The 21,315-nt window shown below is 42.6% G+C and overlaps 1 protein-coding gene across 1 annotated transcript in view; it reads right to left on the bottom strand.

Annotated features, from left to right (window-relative positions):
- The window catches only part of LOC124998162 (growth factor receptor-bound protein 2), a 33,163-nt gene continuing 11,848 nt past the window's right edge, over nucleotides 1–21,315 (bottom strand). Inside the window, exons 3-6 of the mRNA XM_047572387.1 lie at nucleotides 10,925–11,022; nucleotides 6,393–6,515; nucleotides 5,669–5,837; nucleotides 1–2,582 (exon numbers count right to left, since the gene is read on the bottom strand). Coding sequence (XP_047428343.1) covers nucleotides 2,397–2,582; nucleotides 5,669–5,837; nucleotides 6,393–6,515; nucleotides 10,925–11,022 — 576 coding nt within the window. The 3' untranslated portion in view covers nucleotides 1–2,396. The remainder of the gene's footprint in view (nucleotides 2,583–5,668; nucleotides 5,838–6,392; nucleotides 6,516–10,924; nucleotides 11,023–21,315) is intronic.

Here is a 21,315-nt window from a genome sequence, read left to right as displayed (position 1 = left end):
TGCATTTTTTAATAATTGCATTTTATTAATTGAAAACAAAAAAACAAAACAAAACAAAACAAAAAAAATAAACAAATGCAAATAAAAAAAAAGAGCAAAAACAAAACAGTATCATTAGGTAAGACGAGGCGAGAGACACTTAAATAAGAAGAGTTCCATGTTGGTGAGGGCAAAGGTGGAGGTGAGTTGATGCTGGAAGGAAGGAGGGATCGAGGGAGGGGGCAGGGGGAGGCATACGGAGGGGGAGGGGGGCATTTGGTGGATGGGACATGTTGGATTATGTACACCGTTTCTCACTGCAGGACTGGCAGGCCCCCGTAAAGAGACACGAGGTGGGGGGCTGGGGGGGGGGGGGGGGGGGGGGGGGGTTGGGACTTTAGGGAGGTGGGGGGGGCTCAAAGTAGCAGGTCGGAGACACTGAAACACCAGAGAGAAAGGCACTATCCAGAGAGAACAAGAAAACCAATAACACTAACACAGTAAACAAACACACACTGGACCAGATCAAAAAAAAAAAAAAAAAAAAATTAAAATAAAATGACAAAAAAAAAAGTGCTTGACCACACGCCACATTGGACAAAAAGAAAGGAAGAGAAAAATAAAAAAACAACATGGTTTAAGCTGATCTCTCAACTTCTTTTAAGCATAAAAAGACAATCTCTCAGTTTTCTGAACTGTTAAATTTGTGCCAGCTGCAGGTCTCTGCACTGGTGATTACACAAAGTGATTATCCAAACTCAGCCCCGCTGCTACGTGCAGGTATAACAACGAGGAGGAGCGCGTATGCATGCACGTAATGAATGCGTCTTGAATATGCATCACGTTAACTACCTGTACACATCCTCGGACACCGCTCTGCGTGTTTGTTTTTTTTTCTTCTTCAGCATGTCACTTCTTTTTTTTTTTTTCCTTTTTTCGTTTTTTAAATGTTTGTCTGTTTTTAAAAATCCCTTGCGCGGTTCGTGTGTGTAGTTCAGTTCTCCGACCTTGCTTCCCTCATGTTTGCGTCTATAGACTCAGTCAGCTACATTCACTGCCCAAGTTTTTTTTTTTTTTTTTTTTAAATGGCTGCAATAAATACATTGGCTTTTCGAAAAAGAATAAAAAGCAATGAAAAGAAAAGAAGGTGGCTGCTGACCTTTGTACAGTTAATACAGCTGTTTGTGCCGTTTCATGGCTCTGCTGGTCAAACATTAAAAAGGTTCCCGACAGGAGAAACTCTCGTTTACTTTCATTGCAATCAAATTTTTTTATTTTTATTTTAACGACCCAACCCCTCCCCCCCATTTTCTTTCTTTCTTTTTTTTAATGTCATGCTTTGCAATCTGAGAGCCCTCAGATATATTCAGAAAGAAAAAATAATAATAATAATAAAACCTGACAATTCAGCACATTCTAGAGCTACTAGGTCTAGGAGAAGATTGAACATAATTTACATATGGAGGAAAAAAAAAACTATTTGTGATGAGAGGTAAAACAGACAAACATACAAATATATAATATATATTCTTAAAAAATGGATTCTCTCTATACTTGATTTATTTATTTATACAGCCGGGAGCTGAAGCACAACGCTCACGTGCCGATGATCTCAAACATGGAAACTTGTATCTGTTGATGGCATCGTTTTAAGTTTTTTTTTCCTTTTTCTCTTTTCTCTCTGTCTCTCTTCATCCTTTTTTTTTGTACATTATTTTTAAAACCATTTCTTCTTCTTCTTCCTCCTCTTCTTCTTTTTTTTAATATTTTTATTCATTTTTTTTTCTTTAAAACAGGATTTATTTATCGGTTTCATTTAAGTGATTAAAACAACATGCGGCAGAGAAAGGAACAAAAAAAAAAAAAAAAAAGAAACGAAACAAAACAAAAAAAAAAGAACTAAAAAAAGGAGAAAGGCAGAATGTTAAGAAGTTAAGGAGAGGACAGAAGCAGCTGTGGCAGCGGTGAAATCGTTTGGTTATCTTCTCGCTTGGTGCGCTATGCTTTAGTTTCTCGGCGTTTAGATTTCCCTCAAAACACGGTTGAGTCCTGGCTGGAGGCGTTCACGGGGGCGGAGGTGAACGTTCCCGTCGGTTTCTGCTCGGCTGCCGCCCACACGGCGACGCCTACCGCACAACTACTCCTGCTCATATCTCTCTCTTTCAGTTGCTTGCGTTCTTCCTGTCTGCTCCTGTTATTGTGGGATGGCCGAGAGAGGTGGTGGATGGGGTTGGTTTTTTATTTATTCTTTTTTTTTTTTATTTGAGGGGGGGGGAGAGAGGGAAGGGTGGTGGTGGATGTGGTGGTTGGATGAGGACTGATGAGATCAAGATCAACGATGATGATGATGATGGTGGTGGTGGTGATGTCGTTGTTGTTGTTGTTTGTTGTTGTTGTTGTTGTTTTACACGGACTGTTTACATGTTCCGGTTGACGGGTGTGACGTAGTTGCGGGGGAACATGCCCGTCTGGCCGTGGCAGCCTCCTTTCCACCAGTTGGGGTCGGAGTTGTCCAGGACTTGAATGAAGTCGCCGCGTCGGAAGCCCAGCTCCCCTTCCTCCTGGGGGTCAAAGTCAAAGAGCGCTTGCACATATGTGGGATGCTGCGGAGGAAAGAGAAGGAATAATTAACGCGTTAGCAAAAAGGAGCTGTTTGCACGGAGGCTAAATTAAAGACGTACGGCCCCAAACATCTAGTTCTCTGATTGGTGGTCAGCAGACCAATCAAAATAAACTGATAAGATACAGTTTACGTGCCCAAAGTACATCGTTCACGCATGTAGCATGTGTTTGCAATGCACCTTAATTTCTATAAAATAAGATTAAGAAATGTAGGTCTTTGGGATTAGCAGGACCTAAGATGTATAAAAAAAATAAGCATCGTCTTTGAAATGGAAGTAGTTTTTGAAACCAGTGTGAACCAAACTATAAATACTTGTTATTTTAACCTCCTGAGACCCAAAGTCCTCATATGGGGACGTTAAGTTTCAGGTCTTATTGCTGCCATCTAGTGGTAGCCAAGTGTAAAAACATGATTCATTCAACAGACGACCCACGGACAAAAGGTGGACGACGTAGAAAACATTGCTGAATTTTTACGGTTGAAACTTATTTATTCTCATCAACGTTTCTAGTTTGACACGACTCACAAATTTAACAAATTTTAGCAATAGCAACGAGCTGCAACGTCGCTAATTAGCAAGTACTCGTTTGAGGACGTTGGGACTTCATTGTTCCGTCTTTGCTCAGCCATGTTCAGGTGTTAAAATAAACACTTTTATATTTTGTCACACACCGAGTGACTTGATTAGAATATAAACAATGAAATAATCCCAGTGTCCACATATGAGGACATTGTTTTCTTTTCAAAAGCTACTACTTCCTGTTTAAAGGTGATGCTTAGTTTTTATACGTGTTATGTTCTTCTGACCCCAAATACCATCGAGAAACAACGAAATCCCAACGTCCACAAACGTGTACTTGTTAATTTGTTATATTTTCATGTCATATCAAACTAGAAAAGTTAATAAGCATAAATAAATAAATGTATTGAGCCTTCGCTAACAGTACATAGCAGACAAAAAAGATCTAAATGAAGCTAAAACATAACGTCCCCATATGAGGACGCCATACTCAGGAGGTTAATTTTCATCTTTTCACGTTTTTCATGTTTGTGGGTCAAACATGCTCCAAAAAAATTAGATTTATTCCAACTAGAGAGAAACCAGCACATCAAGGGTTTGCATGGTTACTAGGAGCTAATATTTTTATAAATTCAGACCTTTAACATTCAGCCTGGGTCACATGATCATTGACGAGAGCAACTTTAAGCATCGACTGTTGTTTCAGAACCACACTATTTTATACCATTTACTATAATGATCCTGCTGTTTTTATTTACTTATTAACAAAAGATTTTCGAGGAAAAACATCAACGTGGTCGCATCAATAATTAACCACTATTCAATAATCCCATTTTATAATCTTATATTTAATGATTATTCAGTTAACAGCCACAAGGACAGAACATCATAAAAGGCTCTCGTTACCAATGAACCAACGTCACTACCGCTTCACTAGCGCTTCTCGCCTTTTATCGTCATCATCTATAGTAGCAGCTGTTCAGAGTTTCCTCGAGGCGACCGAGCTGCGAGGCCCGTCGAGTTGGTGGTGGTCTTTAATGCGAGCCAGAACTCGCCGCGTGTTCACAGTTACCGAGGAGTGAAGTGAAAGGTGTCCCCGGCCACCCCCAAATCTGACCTCAAATCTGACCTCAGAGAGCATCCGGGGTGTGTTTCGCACGAGGCCACTCGCGCTCAGACGCTAATGCTAAGGTGTTACCGAGCCGACACCCTGAGCGGCTGCTTTAAAGTACGGCTCACTTAAAGCAGTGAATACAGTGTTCAGCGTTTAACACGCATGTTCTGATTCTCTCTCATCATAACTGCAGTTTTTTACCGTTTCCTACCAGCAGCGTAGCAGCAGCTGCTACGTCAGTGCCTTTCAGCTGCAGCACGTTCCCATGTGGTTAGGCCGACAACCACCACACGCTTTACCAGCTCGGCTATACTCGACTAGAGTGGAGGAGAAATACCTGCATGAGCAGAACGTGCTCTGCTAAATCTGTAAACGATCATATATCTTCACATGTTTATCTGTTTAAAGAGTGAATAATGTCACGGCTGATAAACATGTTGGAGCTCTTTTCAAAGCCAAGACTCTGAGGTTTCTATCACAAAAGCCAGAATCATCCTAAGTGGAGGTGTTGTTGAAGTTGCGTTGGTTGAATCCTGTAATGACTTTTATCAGTGAAATCATAACAGAACTCGTGCACAGAGCTCTGATTGGTTGGTTCATAAAGATACTGCTGTCCCGTACACCACCCACAGGAATGTTAAAGGTCAGAAAGTGGCGGGAACGTAAAGTAGTGAACGACACAAATCGCTTCACGACTGCGCTACATGCTACCTGAGTTGTCTGTGCCGATTCGATGTGTGAATATTGCAGAATATTTCCACACTAGTAGTAAAACAAGTTTGCATGGATCCAGAAAATGATGCAACTTGCGATTCTAATGAAGAGAAGAATCAAGAAGTTGTAGAAAACCAGTGCAGGGCTCTTAAGTTTTGAACTTAGCTTGGAGTTGGGGTGGGTGAAGTGTGTTTGAAGATAATTTATCTGCATATTACTCCAATAAAGGACAAATTTGTTGTAAACTGAATAAAGAGTTCTCTCTGTGCCAAAAAACAAAAATAAATGAAGCTATTCTTTGCATTTGCATTTGTTGGAGGCCTGGTTACCGTGCGTCCACTTTACCTGGCAACGATAAATACTATTTTCTGATTGGCTGATGGGTCTCTGATTCAGAGAGAAACAGACCAGCATTCATGCGTAACTACTCTGTTTGTGTTATTAATGTGCGGTAACTTTTACCACTTCTCAGCGTTAGAAACGTCGTGTGCAGCATAAAAAGTGAGCGCAACTTCAGCCCGACAAAACTTGCATAACATGATTGTTTGGTCGTTTTTTTGAAACTAGAAAAACCTCCAAACAACCGATGCAGCTCCTGTTTTTGCGCTACATCTCCTTCACTACACCTCGCTCAAAGACGCTCAAAAATTCCAGTATTTCCATTTCGTTAATGAGACCACGACGCTTCAACGTCACCAGCTCGGGTTTCGTCTCTCACCTGTGGGACCTGCTCTATGTCTCGCAGGAAGATTTGCTGATTGCGGGAGACTGAGGTGGAGCGGTGGTAGTCCACCAGCTCGTTGAGGGAGTTAAACTTCACCACCCATAGGAAATACTTCCCGGCTCCGTCACGAAGAACCTTGAAATGCTGCACGTCGTTTCCAAACCTGGGAGAAGGTCCACACAGAACACAAAGGGTTAATAATAATAAAAAAACACACACAACAAGCTGCTTTTGAAAGCACATAGTTAAACGAATGAGTCAAAGACTTCAGCCGGCTTATCAAACAGGTGTGTATCAGACAGATTACTAAGTATTAGTCAAATGACTCCTTGTTACAGACTGACATTCAGTAGGAGCTGACTAGGCTGAATCAGGACGGCACAGACAGTAATTAAGATCCATATCTTGGCAACAACTTTACATGTACGCCGGCTTTTGGGAAGGACAGATAAGAGGAAATGAGTTGTGTCTGTGTCAGCTATAAAAAAAAAAAAAAAAAGAAAAAAGAAAAGGACTTGCAGGGATTAAAACACTCGTCACTAGAGGGCGTCGCTGAAACTGAGCCTGAATGAGGAAGTGGCTTTGGTGATGACTCAAACACGCCAAGTATGGAAACATATGAACCCGATCGGTTTTGAGGAAACTGTATGCTGATATGGGGGACAATATTATACTGTATTTAGAGAGAACTGTGACTCATGTTTCCCTCCACACTTACTTCACGGAGAGGGAGAAGTCCCCAGGTGCACTCTCGCTCTCTCTGATGAGGAAGGCTCCGTCGTGCCTCTGTTTGTTGAGCATCTCCTCTGCTTTGGCTCGGGGGATCTTCCCGAAGAACCACCTGCAGGTAAAAACAGAACAGGGCTTAAGTGCGAGGCCGCCATCACTTCTGCTTAAACCTGCGGACTGGGTGAGGGAACTCGAGAGGCCCATATAAGAACATGAAAAGAGGCCCACAAACGTCGCGACACCTCCAGCTCGCCGGCCAGGTGTGAAATGACGAGGCAGCGCTGTTAACCGCACATCCAACCGAGCTGACCACGGAGCTAAATGCAACTCTTCCTTCATACTCTCACAAGGCCGTCCTTTCTGCTGAGTACCACCGACAAGAACAACAATATTGCTGTTGTGTAATATTTAATTAACATGTCAGGAAATAGGGAGAAAGTTACACAGGGAGCGTCCAGTCCAAAGACGCTACGCCGCCCCGTGCTCAAACCAGGAAATAGATACTCATCTCCTAATTATAGAGGAGGGGGGGAAAAAAAGCTGACATCATAAATAAATATTTTGCCTTCTGTTTCCCACATTTGCATCCATCAACGTTTACTTCTCAACGTGGAGGGACAAAAGCCCCATTTTACCTTCTGACATCCTGACCCGCGACGTCACATTCACACGGGATAAACAAACTCCGTGTTTTACTCAAATTTACATCACGCTTTTACGGCTCTACCACTTTCCGCCTCAGTCCACTGTGTCACAGAGGGTTTTATTTACTTTGCAAATTAAAATGGATAATATAAATACTATTTTATACCAGGAAGGAACTTACCAATGACCTGGTGGTATTTAAACCAGCTCCACATGTGCAGATAAACACATTAATGACTGATGTAACGGTTTCGTCCGTATAAACAGGTGAATAGTTCAGCGACATCTCGACTTCGCGCTCTAACATCCGTCCAAATTTTGAATTATAACACATCCTTCATAAGTGACAAGGGGCCGAAAAAAGCCGCAAATCAAGCAGAAGTTGTAAAAACTCACCTAACTCACAGAGATGTCGATTAGCACTGGATTCGCTTTATCAGAGGACGTCTCTGTGTTATGAGGTAGCTTATCTGGGGTGTAATTTTTAACTTTACAAATCACCTGACGATTCACACGGGGTTAAAATCACAGACAACCTCCGTGATTATCAGAAATCATCGGAGGTCTCCGTGCCGTGCGAACAGGGCTAAAGACGAATTAACACCGGACGTTTCTTGAAACTTAAATGAGGTTTATTTTTAACTTTTTAATACATCACTGGGAGAAACCTGGGACGGGATAGCTAAGGTGTTATAAAGATGGACGCAGAGAGAGAGAAAGAGACAAATGGGAGAGACAAAGCAAGCGAAAGCTCTTCACTGGCGTAAATAATTAAAAAGTACAGTCAGCCCAAAGATGGCATCTTGGCTCCTTTAAACATAGGTGAAAATCAATAATGAAATGGCCAACTCTTGGCAGGACAGCGAGCCTGCGCGCCGAGCCTCTTCCTCCCTCCTCCACCCCCGTTTGATAAAAGTGATAGCAGAGCAATTAATGGAGCCACGGAAACAGGAGGAGGACGACGATTGGATTTACTATCAGCAGCGCGGACATCTGACCCTGCGAGAGGAAATGAGCTGGAGCAGGGGTGGCAAACATACGGCACCTGGACCTAAACCGGACCGCTACAGGGTGGGGTAAATATGCAAAGAGCAAGATTTAGTTTTTTTAAATAAAACTAACTAGTAGACCTCACTTTTCTTGGTTCGTTTTAGTAAGAAGACACAACACAGAGACCCAGAACTAAGCAGCAGCAGCTGCACCTATTTGTTCATAAACGTTGATTGAATTGAAAGGCAAAAATTTGAAGTTGTCGTCATTCATAACTCACAACTCGATTGCGTTACCGGCCCCTGAATTAAAATGAGTTGGACAAGCCTCATCTGAAGCGTACGTGCTCTTCTGCCACACACATACTCTCCGACCTAAGCACTGGTCGAGAAAACACAACAGCTTCAGGGAGGGAGAAAAGATGTGTGTGTTTGTGTGTGTACACAAGCAGAGATGACTTAACTTGGAGCCACACTCTTATTGTGCGCTGCTATATAGTAGCACAGCTGTGTTGCTGTCTGGTGCTTTGGCCCTTCGCCGTCACCACCGGCTCCAGTCACACACATGCTACCATCAACACTATTTCCAGTTGCACTGCAAATTTAATTTAAAAAAAAAATCACCCAGATATAACAAAAGCATATCAATAAAGTTGAATTTTTTTGGGGGATCCCTCAAGGCTCTCGCCTAGGCCCACTTCTCACAGAATAATCTTTACTGTAGAGCCACGTCCACAGCAGAAATACCAAGATTTTTTTGGGGGGAAAATTACTAAAACACCCAAAACCAAGAGAGTGGAAACTCTCTAAATGGAGCTGAACTAAGTTGAAGGCTCCAGATAAAGAACCACAATGATTTACTTGATTAACTCAGATAACTGTCGTTTACCACACTTCCGCGTATTACAGCACTGAGGTCTCCGGCAGTATAAGTAAATCTATAGGGGCTTCATGTTTGCAACCTTTTGATCCTTTTCAACCGATTGTTAAACCAACACATGACGCAACCTAACACAGCCGTAATGCATCAACAGCTCAAAGATGAGATGAGCCCGAGGAGTCGAGGACGAGTTGTTCGGCAGAGTTGGAACATTTACGGAAGAAGCTGAGCATACGCAGTCAACATATCATGTCCAAGTCTATATTACTTACATTTTTATCATTAAAAAAGAGCAGTTTCTTTGAATTTCATGAAATCTTTCACCCGTTTAGTAATGCAGCCTCTTACTTCACCACCTGCATTACAGGAAAGCACCTTAACACATCACTGGTGGTGTAGAAATCCCACAATGTGCTTTTCAAATGGCACCTGACCTCTGTGATGTGGTGGCAACGCTAAACACCCTCGGTTCAATTCAACATTTAGCTAGAATACACTAAAATACACACATAGCGACACATGTGCGTCAATAAAAATGTGTTAAAGCGCTACAACTCTTGAGGTTTTTGTGGTTCTAACAGTTTATCCTGCAGAGGACGGTTGTACACTCTTTAAAATCTAAACTTATAAGCTGAAATGTAGAATTTTTTGGATTATTTAGTCTGAATTTAGTTACCCTAGGGTTAGGGTCATTGTTGTGTCTTTATTAGCCGTTTTTGAGAAAAGACTCGAGAGCAGATGCATCAAACATGGCAGAGATGCTTTCCAATGCGTTCATTCACAAGTTGTAAGCAGAGTAGTTCTGCACATATATACCTAGAAAACTAAATTAAGCTCTAAGTGGGTGTAAGAGGGTTTTAACAGGAGCATGAATGTTCTGACTCAACTTTCTTGACGTCTGGGGTCTAACCCAGAGTGTGAATGGTATTTTAAGTTTACCTAAGTATTTTACGTACTTTGTTTCTCGGATCCTAAGCATCTAATTGGTTTGCTCCATCTGAATTTCACTGTAATTGTACATTGGCAATAAAGATCTACATCTATCTTGTCGATGAACATATCTTCAGTCACTTTTTATTATATTTCCAACTAACCAAAATAATAATTGGCAGATTAATCAATTGAAAAATAATAGTTTGTCGCAGCCTTAGCTTTAAGAACAACTTAAACTGTGTATAAAACACTCTTGAGAACCTTCCGTATAATGATTGTGAGGGTTTATTCTGTGGTGCAGGTGCATCCGTTTTAGCTTTAACGTGACTGAATAAATAAATGTATTCCCCCCCGTAAACCACAAACAGCAAACACCTGAATATTATTGTAACGCTACTACAGAAGGCTGACGCCAACAATAACACGCACTACCCGCCCTGCTACAGAAGCTACACCTGATAGCACCACGGCAGTGAAGCACCGAGGTCAATATTCAATTAAACTTAAGAGGCCTCGAGCACGTTAATAAAGAGAGAGCTAATCTGGCACCGAGCACAGGTCCGGGGGTAATGTCCTCCAAGGATGCTGCCAGGCTTCGTCTAAAGTGGTTCCAACACACAATCTCCCTCTCTCTTTAACGCACACACATACACACTGAGGCAAGTCATCACAAACAAATCTCACCCGACTGCTTCGGATTCAGCTCGGAAACCAGTTTAAAGTTCCCTCGTCCGCCAAGTTTTAGTGGTGGACCTTTGATCTGGAGTCAATTCTTTTTTTTTTTCTTAGACCAATAAAACAGCTCGGGCACAGTTTTATGTTGTGACGGGCTGAAGAGTAACAGCACCATGCGTCGTAAACGTGACACATGAGTTGATGTTGCTTGGAAATAAAATGGATATTCGTCACAGAAGCAAGACGCTCAGATCCAGATATCGCGTCTCTCGCAAAAGATATTCAAAATAACTTTACAGCTAATACGGCCTTTGTCTCGGTCGGTGCAGGACTATACAAATGAGCTCCAAATGCTGCTTTGGTGCGGACTCATATGAGCAGAATGTGACGGATACTTACGGATGGGCTTTCATCTCTATGTAATTCTTGGGAATGAAGCCGTCTTTTCCATTTAGCTCCGCCTTGTACCAGTTCTGATCGCACTCTTCATTTAATACCTGGAAGAAGAAGAAGAAGAAGAAGGGATGTCACTCATTAGGAATCTCAAACAACAACTGCCTCTAAACTGGGCTTCGTGGCTCCTCATTTTAATTTCCTGTTACTTCAGATACGCGTGTGTACATTGCGTTAAAGAGAACTGCTCGGTAAATATTAGGAGACGACGCAGACGAATGAAGAAAGCGGCCCGGAAAGCAGAATTAAATTTGCAAAATGTTTAAGAATGGGCAGCTATTGCGTCCGTGAATGGTTTAATTAGCGAAAATCAGCGGGAAAAAGGTTGGGGGTGCGGTCATGTCTGACGAAATACAGCTTCAGCGAAGGTGTGTCGAACTAGCGAAGCATCCACGTGTGTCAATGTGCCATTTTGTGTTGAGAGACCTTCATGTTACAACAGATGAAAAAAAAAAACTCCTGTTGTTCCTACAGGACACACAATGTGACTTGGTGTTGCTATTTTATATGCAGATCATTCCTAAAAGCAGAAGGGTAAGAAAAATAAAAAAATGTTTTGCACCGTTGTCGTTACAGTTCATTGTACATTGTGCGTGTTATGATTTCAGACACTTCTGCTTTTCGGCGAGGCACAAAATTCAAAGGAAAATTAAGTAATAAGCACAAAGTGACAACATTTACTTGAATGACGCAGGAAAAATGACTGAAAAACAATTCGTTTTTGACAAAAACCTGCACACGTGAACACAACTCAGAGCGTCTTTCAATAAAGCCGCACGGGTCTTAATTCTGTTCTGAAGAACAACTAATGAGAATCAAGCCACTCCTTTCACTATCTTTGATCAGATCTCTGTATAATTTATTATTGTCTTGCATTAGTAACTGCAGCATCACGCAGGAAAAAAACAAAACAAAAACAAAACCGATTCTTCTCAGCGCTTTCCTACATTTTCCCCTCCGATTCATAATTCATCCAAAGCCCCTCCCAAGACAGCTGCCCGGTCGGTCTCCGCTCAGTGCGAGCGACCTGGGTCTGTTTGCTCCAGTGAGCTTGCAGAATGCCAGCTGTCCCTCGTCCTCCCCCAGCTGTGAGCCCTGCGCGAGACCGGCATTTACTGGATGAGGGAGTGGCCCCTGGCGTGAAGACAAAAAGTCGTCCCCGGCCAGGAGACCGGTAGGTAGGTAGGTAGGTAGGTAGGTAACGGTGAACGGGTCCGCATAACCCACGCGGTGGATTTTACACATGATAGGGAGGGTTTGTTATACGCAGCAGAGATGGGAAGCAGCAGATACCGAGGAGCTTGTTTACAGCGGTCAGCGTGAGCCAAGACTCAAACAAAAGGGCCTCAGCCTCTGGGCTGCGTGTTGACACACCAAACCAACCTTCAACACCGAGCACCTACAAAGGCAGATTGGTCTGACAGCGATGCAGCACGAGCCAGGAGGGGCAGGGCTGCACATTTCCTGATGCAATTCCATATCAATTTATTTAAGTCCTGCACGAGATTTCCACAGAACTTGCAGATATCTGTGTGCGTTTCCTGACTAACGCTCTTCTCTGCCATCCTACTTTTTTTTTTTAAATCCAATTAGCTTCCAGGCCGAGGCGACGCTCTCCAGGTTGTGGCTCATGTCGTGTTTTTCGGATCTCTCCCACACGTGGACTAATCTCATTGCGCGGTCTTGTGAGATTTGTTTCTAGCAAAACGAGTCAAGTGAGACTGCAGCGCGATTTCCAACGGGAGGATGCAGGGAACGGCGTGTGTTTAAACATAAAAATCTAGTCACAATCTAGAGGATTTTATCGATCAAATCAAGAAAATCTGTTTTTTTAGTCCCACTGCATTTGGAAAAAGACAAGACAAACAAGCCAATCAGATTTCTATATTCTAATAGTCTAATGTGAATGTTAATATCTATTCCCCGGAAAGAAGATAGGAGCCATTTCATCAAGTAAACAGACACACAAAGGTCATTAAGCTTCATGCTCTTGGTAGTTTTAGCATATTTCCTGACGATCTTTTTAACAGTTGTCGCAACACTTCATCTCGAACCACTGACGTCAACATTAAAACAGTGACAAAGGGAAAAATGAACATCTGAACAAAACGATGGCATCCAAAGCCCAATGTGGTGAACCAACAGAGCTTCCCGTTCCAAGGGGTCAAACCACAGCCAGACAAAAGTGTTTACCGTAAGGAAAAACCTAAAATAGCGCTCTGCTGATTTTCTACTTTTATTCATCCACATTAGGGACACAAGGCGTCTCACAGCGTTTTATTATTCCCGTTCTCAGTTGGAAAAGAAGTGTGCTGAGGAGGAGAATAACAGAAAGTCCCGCATGTGTAACGCCACTAACCCTGTGCTATGTTGTTTCAGTTCTTTATTATTTTAGGTGTGTTTACTTGCAGAACGGACTTGGCTTGAAGCGCCAAAACCTCCACTGGGCAGGTTGCTAGCGCGCGAAGCCTGCTGCTACACGCAGTAGCCGGAGCTATCGCGCACACAGATACACACAACGGCCGATCTCTGAGATCATGTGAACTCCAAACAACCCCGCGGAGCACGCTTTGTTTGTTATACATTCGTATCAGGTGAAGTGTTGGATTTAATTACGCCCTGCGTGTGCCGCTGCTGCTGCAGCCGCTGCTGCTGCTGCTGCTGCACTAAGCGCTGACTCATAGGAAAGCTTCCTTTCAGAAGAACAGCGCCCTGGGCCCTTGGTCATGAGCAACATGTGATGGTGCAAGTGACTGATGTGCTTGATCTGTGCATGCTGGAGTAAAAAAAACTGACCCGAGGAATCAGGCTCAACGCGCAAAGCGTGTCCTCCCCCCGGGGGGGCTGCTTCAGCGGCGAGGCGGCCGTGTAATGTTAGCTGATGAGAATCCCGAGGCCACAAAACGTCTTCATATATTTTTAAACCGACATAAAAAAAGCAACAGGCGCCGTAGGAGTGCTGCGGTACTCGTCGGCGGAGGAGTCAGAAAAGACGATGACTCATCTGCGCGGCAGGTTCGAGCCTACTTGTTGGCAAACAACTGCAACGGTGGAAGTGTCTTCAAACCCCGAAACGCGTCATCTTGACCCATTTTTTTTTTTTTACGAAACAGAAAAGAAACTTTGCGCCTTGGACACTTTGCAAGTCGACATTTAAAGCATCAAATAGATAAATAGAATTAAAAAACGTATTTGTGATAAATTAACTGATGGATCACAAGTCTCTTTCCTATCTCTGCGGTGACTATCTGCCAAACAGTGCAACCATTAGCTCTTCTGAACTGGAATAGCCTTAAATAATTACCCAGTCTGTGACCAGAGTTAATAATAGAGTACAGCGGGTGTTTGCCGGAGCTCGTGCTGTATAAATTACTAAGATGCTTATGTGAATTTTCCAGGACGTTTCTAATCCAAACAGGCGCCGTCTTTACCCCCCGAGACCCCGCGTCCTCATATGGGGACAGTAAGGCTTCGTCGCAGCTCATTCTGCTTCATTTAAACCCGTTGTCCTCAGTCGTGGACGCTTTGGTCGGCCATCTAGTGGTAGCAAAGGGTCAATACATTAGTTTAATCATTAGATTCATTCTACAGACGATCACAGGACAAAGCCCCATTAAAATCTACGGTTACAATGTATTTATTTATGCTTATTAACGTTTCTACTTTGATACGACCGACAAATTTAACAAATTTTATCAATAGCAACGAGCTACAACCGCTCTAACTAGCAAATACTCATTTGAGGACGTGAGGACTTCATCGTTTCGCAGTTCTGGTTTTGCTCAGCCATGTTCAGGTATTAAAATAAACAGTTTCACGTTTTGTCACACATCAGTGACTTTATTATAATATGAATAATGAAACAATCCCAGTGTCCACATATGAGTACAAAGAGTACTACTTCCTGTTGAAAGATGATGCTTAGTTTTTTTTATATCCTACTGATCCCAAATACAAAAGCTCGCGTCTCCGGGGGTTTAATTATAATTTCTCGATATCTGTAGGCACCGAATGACTCAATTTTTTCGATGCATCTGAATGTTTTATCTGTTAGGATCTTCACGATGAATCCGACGTGCATTTGCTTTCTAGACACACTCATATCTGCCCATAACGTACGGCTGAACATTATTTTTATCTAAAAGGTGAGAGACAGCTACCTCTTAGCTCTGCAATGTAGGGGAAGGCTAAAGGAAATAATGTGGTTCAAAATAATTTAAAATATTATGTAATGTGTGTACCTGGGCAACATTTGTTCAACTAGGTCAAAAGGACATCGAGCCTTAAAAGTAACAACGGCTTTCGTTCATAGAGAGAAGGCTGCAGACGTAAACGTGTTAAAAGCGTAACAGAAATAGCTTCCGAGTCTGTCTGGTGGCTTTCAAGGCTGAAAGAATGGCAGCCCACTAGGAAAAGCAGAAATAAAATATTTGCTTGCTTGGCAGTTTTTTTTTTTTTTAAGCCACAGAGAGGAGACAACGGCAGCATTTTGTCTGACTGAGCCTCGGCCTCTGTGTTCCAGGCCTGAACCAGCATTGTGCCGCATTTCTGTGGATGACAAGCATTCCCTCCCTCTCTGTGAAGATTTTTTTTTTTGTCTTTTTAATCTGATTGAGCCACAATAGTTGTAAGAGTTTCTCTCTGAGAGGCTGTAAAGTCCAGGCTGGGGATTATCTGCCTTCACAGCTGCCACTGCAGCCTCCTCCTCCTCCTCCTCCTCCTCCTCTTTCGTTCTCAATCACACTCTCTAAAATAACACGAGCCCACGTGTGACACTAAACATGGTATATTTACCACACAGATTTGTGGTTTTACAGACTTGCTGAATAAATATTGACCGACGTGCTCAATAAACTTTTGTTAATTTGACAAATAGATGTGTTTACGTTGCTGTAGAGAAGCTAATGCGGCATAAAGGGATTTTCCCAGCACCTACAAATGAAAGGTCACAAACTCTTCTGCTGCGAAAAACAAAAAAAAAAAAACAACTTACTACGTGTTGCACAATGCAAGATGGAGGCGTAACGTGAGGACAACAGTTTAAAACAAGATGCTAAATAAACCACGCGTCTGCACGGTCCAGAGCGGATTGCGATAAATCAGGAGCGGGGGATTATACTCCGGAGTGAGTTAATCTGAGCGGGCGGCGGTTCAGTCAGACAGAAAGACAGACCAGCTAAAGCTTGGTCGGGACCTCCGAGGCCGAGGCCGAGGCTTCCTGGATCCGCCGCTCGTTTTAAGTGGACCTCGTAGAGCCCCGCCTCCTCCTCCTCCTCCGCCTCCTCCTCCTCCTCCTCCTCCTCCTCCTGCTGCTGCTAAACCAGACAGCAGCCGCGACACACTTGCTTGGTTATCTAATCGGACCGCGTCAAACTCTGAGTTGCGACATCTCAACCGTTTTAATATGCAAAGTCAAAGGCAGCCACCGTTGAGGAGAACCAGTCGACCACAGACCAGTCAGAGACGTATAAAAATAAAATATACACATGTAAAACTTCCATTGCTGCTACTTCTTTGTTTTTTGGGGCGTTCACTCCTGATTTATAACCACATTCAGAAATGAATTGGTTTTCAAACCGGAGCTGGGAATCAATACCATTATTTATCACCAATATTTCCTCTATTGATTCGATTCCGATTTAATTCGATGAACTGTTTAAGAGATGTTTCAGCTTTGAAACTGTTTTACTCGTATCCAGCGATGACTCGATCCAGGAATTGTTAAAATGTCTGAATTGGACCGGGACCCAGACAAGTCTGATATTTAATCTCTTGTAATTATTTGTTTTAGCTTCGTCATGAACCAAAACTGCGTCAAAACCTGTTATTTTCCCTCCGTCTTAACGGTGGTTGGTTAGCATGAAATCTGCTTAAAACCAAAGAAGAAGAAGAGGGTGAAGATGAAGACGAAGAAGAACGTGAAGACAACAAAGAGGAAGAAGTAGACAACAAAGAAGAAGAAGGGGATGAAGATGAAGAAGAAGAACAAAGGAGGCAAACGTGTCAAACTACATGAAGACAAGTAGACAACAAAGAAGACGAAGAAGAAGAAGAAGAAGAAGAAGAGGATAAAGAAAATGAAGGTGGTGAAGACACAAGGACCATGAAGATGAAGACGGCGAAGAAGAAGGTGAAGAAGAGTGCGAAGAACAAGAGGAAGAAAATGACATCACAGTAGTTGAAGCAGAAAAAGACAAAGATGACGAGAAAGAGGATGAAGAAGACGAAGAGGACGTCAAACAAGAGGAAGAAGTTAACAAAGATGAGGAAGAGGACGACAAAGAAGAGGAAGAAGACAAAGAAGGAAAGAAAGACAAAGAAGACGAGGAAGTGAACGAAGATGACGTCAAACAAGATGAAGACGACAAAGACCGAGAAGATGAAGAACAAGAACGAGACAAAGAAGACGACAAAGATGAAGAAGAATAAAAAGAGAAAGAAGGGGACGAAGACAAAGAAGGCGGTGGAGACAAAGACAACGAGCTGATGAAGATGTCAAAGAAGAATCACATGACTAAACATGTTTGCACTGTGGAAGCTCATCACGCTGGAAAAGGAAGTGAGTCATTCAGCTGTTGGTAATTGATTCAATGTAGATGTGGATCATCATAACTCTGAGTTTACAAGGAGACAGAGTCTCCATATTACATAGAGGGTCACTGAGTCCTGTAGACCAGATCCCAGAACAAAGACCCCACCAAACCCCCCATCCACCCCCCCAATGGAACCGTATATAGGACAGTGGCATATTGGTCTTTAAATAACCTGAAAGTGTTTCAACAGACGTTTCTAAAGTCCTATGGAAGCGTGGATTTAAAATCTCAAGAGATTTAGGGACGAAGGAGGAGGAGGAGGAGGAGGGGGGGGTTTTAAAAACCATTAAAATGAATTTGACCTGTTTTGCTCCCAGCAGGGAAGCGGCAGACTTAGACCAGGACAGACCAGAGCCAGGGAGGAAATGAGTGCCACCCCAAACGCAGAAAGACACCAGGAAAGAGATTAGGCTGGATTCTAGTAAACTGAGCCGTGTAATGCTACAGTAATTAAAATAATGCTGGGGGCCGTCACCACATGGGGGGTAGCATCCTTACAGAGCAGAGACGGTGGCTCACAATGGTTCCTCCGACTCAGAAAGACGAACTGAGCGGTCGACCAGAAGCGTTTGGGCGAATCTTCACTTAGTCTTTGTTAGTCCACCAGCTCCTAAACAAACGTCGCTGCGTTTAACGGTAATTTGCACCGGCTACGTCGACTATAGTCGCCAAACCACGATGGAAACAATTGGGAAAATCGAGTTTTTTTTGACATATTTCAGAGAGTTTTGGCTGATTCTTTACTAATCGGTGCTCAGGAGTCATTGAATCCAGCTTCTTTTGTCTGAAACAGGAGACTGATGCAAACACAACCTAGACCAGATGCTAACTAGATGCTACCGTACTACATCGCTTTTGTAGTGCATTTCCAAGCTGTACACAGTTGGTTCCTGAACATACATATATCCCTATAAAACTTAGTGGCATAGATTTAACTCTTCTGCAAGTTGCATGAATAAAACAGCGTCAGAAAAGTTTTGGACGATGTTGGATTCAATAAATCATGAGAGGGTTTTTTCTATTTAGCTTAGCTCACTGCACTACAAACAACGAAGACACAGTTAAATCCACAGCTCTCTGTTATTATTATATATAGTTATTAATGTAATTTATTAAAATAAGACTTTAAGTTGAATGTTTTCACTAGTGTATGCAATGAACTGTTATTTAAGGCTTGTTAACTAAATGTCTACGTAGAAAATAATCTATAGATCATTTAAAAACAAACATGCAGCCTTTTGTCTATGGGAACCATTAAAAAAATGTAAACCGTCCAGTACTAAAACAAGTTTTTTACTCCGAGAGGTCTCGACTGGTTGAACGTTGCGTAAGTTTTAGTATATAAACTATATAAACCAAGAAATTAAGAGAAATGAATCCCAGATAGGAACACATTTTTAAAAATACATTTTTAAAAAAATTGCAAAAATGGGATTAGCTTTGAACAGATATAACCAGGATAAGTGTCAGCATCAGGGACAACACAAGCAGATCCGACGTTAATCCTGCATTTGATCGTCCCGTGATGATTAAACAATAATTCACGCTGCCTTGACAAACTGTCAACACCGAGCGAAGCCGGCGCGCTGCAGCTCATTGAACGGTTCCAGCGCGATTACCAATATAGAAAAGATCCTTTTTTTAGGGTTTGCTCTCCTTTCATCTCCCTAAATCAATTTGAAGCAGGCAGCTGGGGGGCGGGATCCTCTCCTACGTCACCGTGTTGTTTATCACGGCTTGAATTCTCGGGACAGTTTATCTTGGCAATAACCTCTCAAAAAAAATAAAAAAAATAAAAAAAAAACGTCTGTGCAGTCAACAGATGTGACAAGATTAGGCAATTGTTTGTATTTAAGAATAACTGTTCCACTTATGCAGCGTTAAGATGGAGCTTGTCTGATGTCTGGGTGGTTGTTGTTTTAAGCAGAGCCAAGATAAAGCAGTCGGCGTCGGATTACAGCGCATTAAGCGCTCGCCAATTAACTCGTGCTGGACCCGTTTTTCATTCGTAACCGACTGCAGAGTGTGAACTAAAGTTGAGCTGAGAACTTAGAAAAAAAGAAAAAGAAAAAGTGGAATTATAAGTTTTGGTTTAAATACAGTCGTCTGTGTCTTTATGGCACATCAGCAGGACGCGATGGTGAGAAGAGAAGACCTAATTACAGCTCTGTGACTCAACACTCAGAGGGAGATGAGTGGTGAGAAAGAAAGAAAGAAAGAAAGAAAGAAATCCAAGGTACAGGCGACGACAGGAGACGACAGGAACGGCAAAAAACAAAGCGACACAAGCCGAGAGAGAGAAAGAAGAAAAGAAGAAGACAGAACCACTTTGAAGAATCACACTCCTTGTGATCAGCTTAGGAAAACTCCTGGAGGGCGAATAACATAAAATGAGGGCACTTCTTTTTCAGAGCAGACGAGCTGCGTTTGATTCTGCGGCGTCTTCCATCTGCGGCTGCTTCTGAGCTAAATGACTTTTTCTTCTTCTTTTCTTTTTTTTTTTGTTGTGCGAAACCCTTCCCGCCGCCTCCCCCCCCATCGATCCAGTGAAAGTTGTCGTTTCGGTCCACACGCCTGCACATAAGATCTGACGTCTAAAAACCTGCACGAGCGGTGAATTATGACTTTTTCCCTCCTTCTCTTAATGGGTCTTAAGACGCCAGAAAGACGAACGTCAGAGAGATGTTCCCGGAAAGCGAAGACAGATTAGTGGTGATAACGTTAAGTGACCTCACGGAGGAGGAGGAGGAATTAAAGATGCACAGACGTGACGTGGAGAAAGGTCGGCCATTGGCGAAGCGTCGGTCAGTCGAGACCCGGACCAGCGGGACTATTGTACTATTTGGACTTTTTTTTGAATCGTTTTTCCATAAAAGACCGATCACGCTGACTGATTGCATTCCTTTACGCGAGCTAATCCAGAAGAAGAGAAACTAAAGTGGCGCTTGTTGTTGAAACATTCCAAGACAGAAATATTTTCACAACGTGGTCATCTGGCGCGACCAAACTTTAAGATCAACAGATCTGAGTGGATTCAAGCCTTTATTTTTTTTAAAAAAAAAAAAGGTCAGATCGAGCTTCATCCAGCACCGATCTTTTGTAGTTATTTGTATTATTAGGAATAGGAAGTTTAGACGATGCGACACAAAGACGTGTTTTTGGTTTTACGGCAGCGTAGCATCAAAACTTCTTCCTCTTCTGGTTTAATGGACGTCAGCAAGTGTCAAAGCTGCTAAAACGACTCATCTTAGTTAATTAATAACAATACTAACAAATGAAATGATGTGTTGGAGTAAACACTGCGCTACATTGTGGCCTAAACGTTCAAAATTTCCTGCGTTCTCTTGTCAGGAGCCTCGTTAGACTGGTTTCATAACGGTTTCAGAATCAGTTCAGTCCACACACGTGTGTGCGAGACGCAAACCATGACGGCGGCTACAACCCTTAGAAAGTTCGATGACGGCACCGGAGCCGTACAACACAAGGAATGTCGACGTGATCTGATAATGAATCAAATCAATTCAGGAAATCAGCAGCGAGACTCGAAGCCAGATGGTGTCGGAAGAGTTCGAGCTTCTCGGCTGCTTTTGTTTTAGCGTCGATGGTTAACGCTGATCAGTCAAATTACAACTGAAAACATGTCAAAAACTTCTAAAAATATGTGTTGCACCAAGTTCTTTTCAATACCAAACAAATGGTTGTAAAATTGACGGTGTGAGTTTAAGCCTGTTTCAGCAGGCGTGA

Source organism: Mugil cephalus, chromosome 20 (assembly GCF_022458985.1).
Source record: "Mugil cephalus isolate CIBA_MC_2020 chromosome 20, CIBA_Mcephalus_1.1, whole genome shotgun sequence".
Classification (NCBI taxonomy): domain Eukaryota; kingdom Metazoa; phylum Chordata; class Actinopteri; order Mugiliformes; family Mugilidae; genus Mugil; species Mugil cephalus.
The sequence above is the reverse complement of the archived record's forward strand: the minus strand, read 5'-3'. Positions and strand labels throughout refer to the sequence as shown.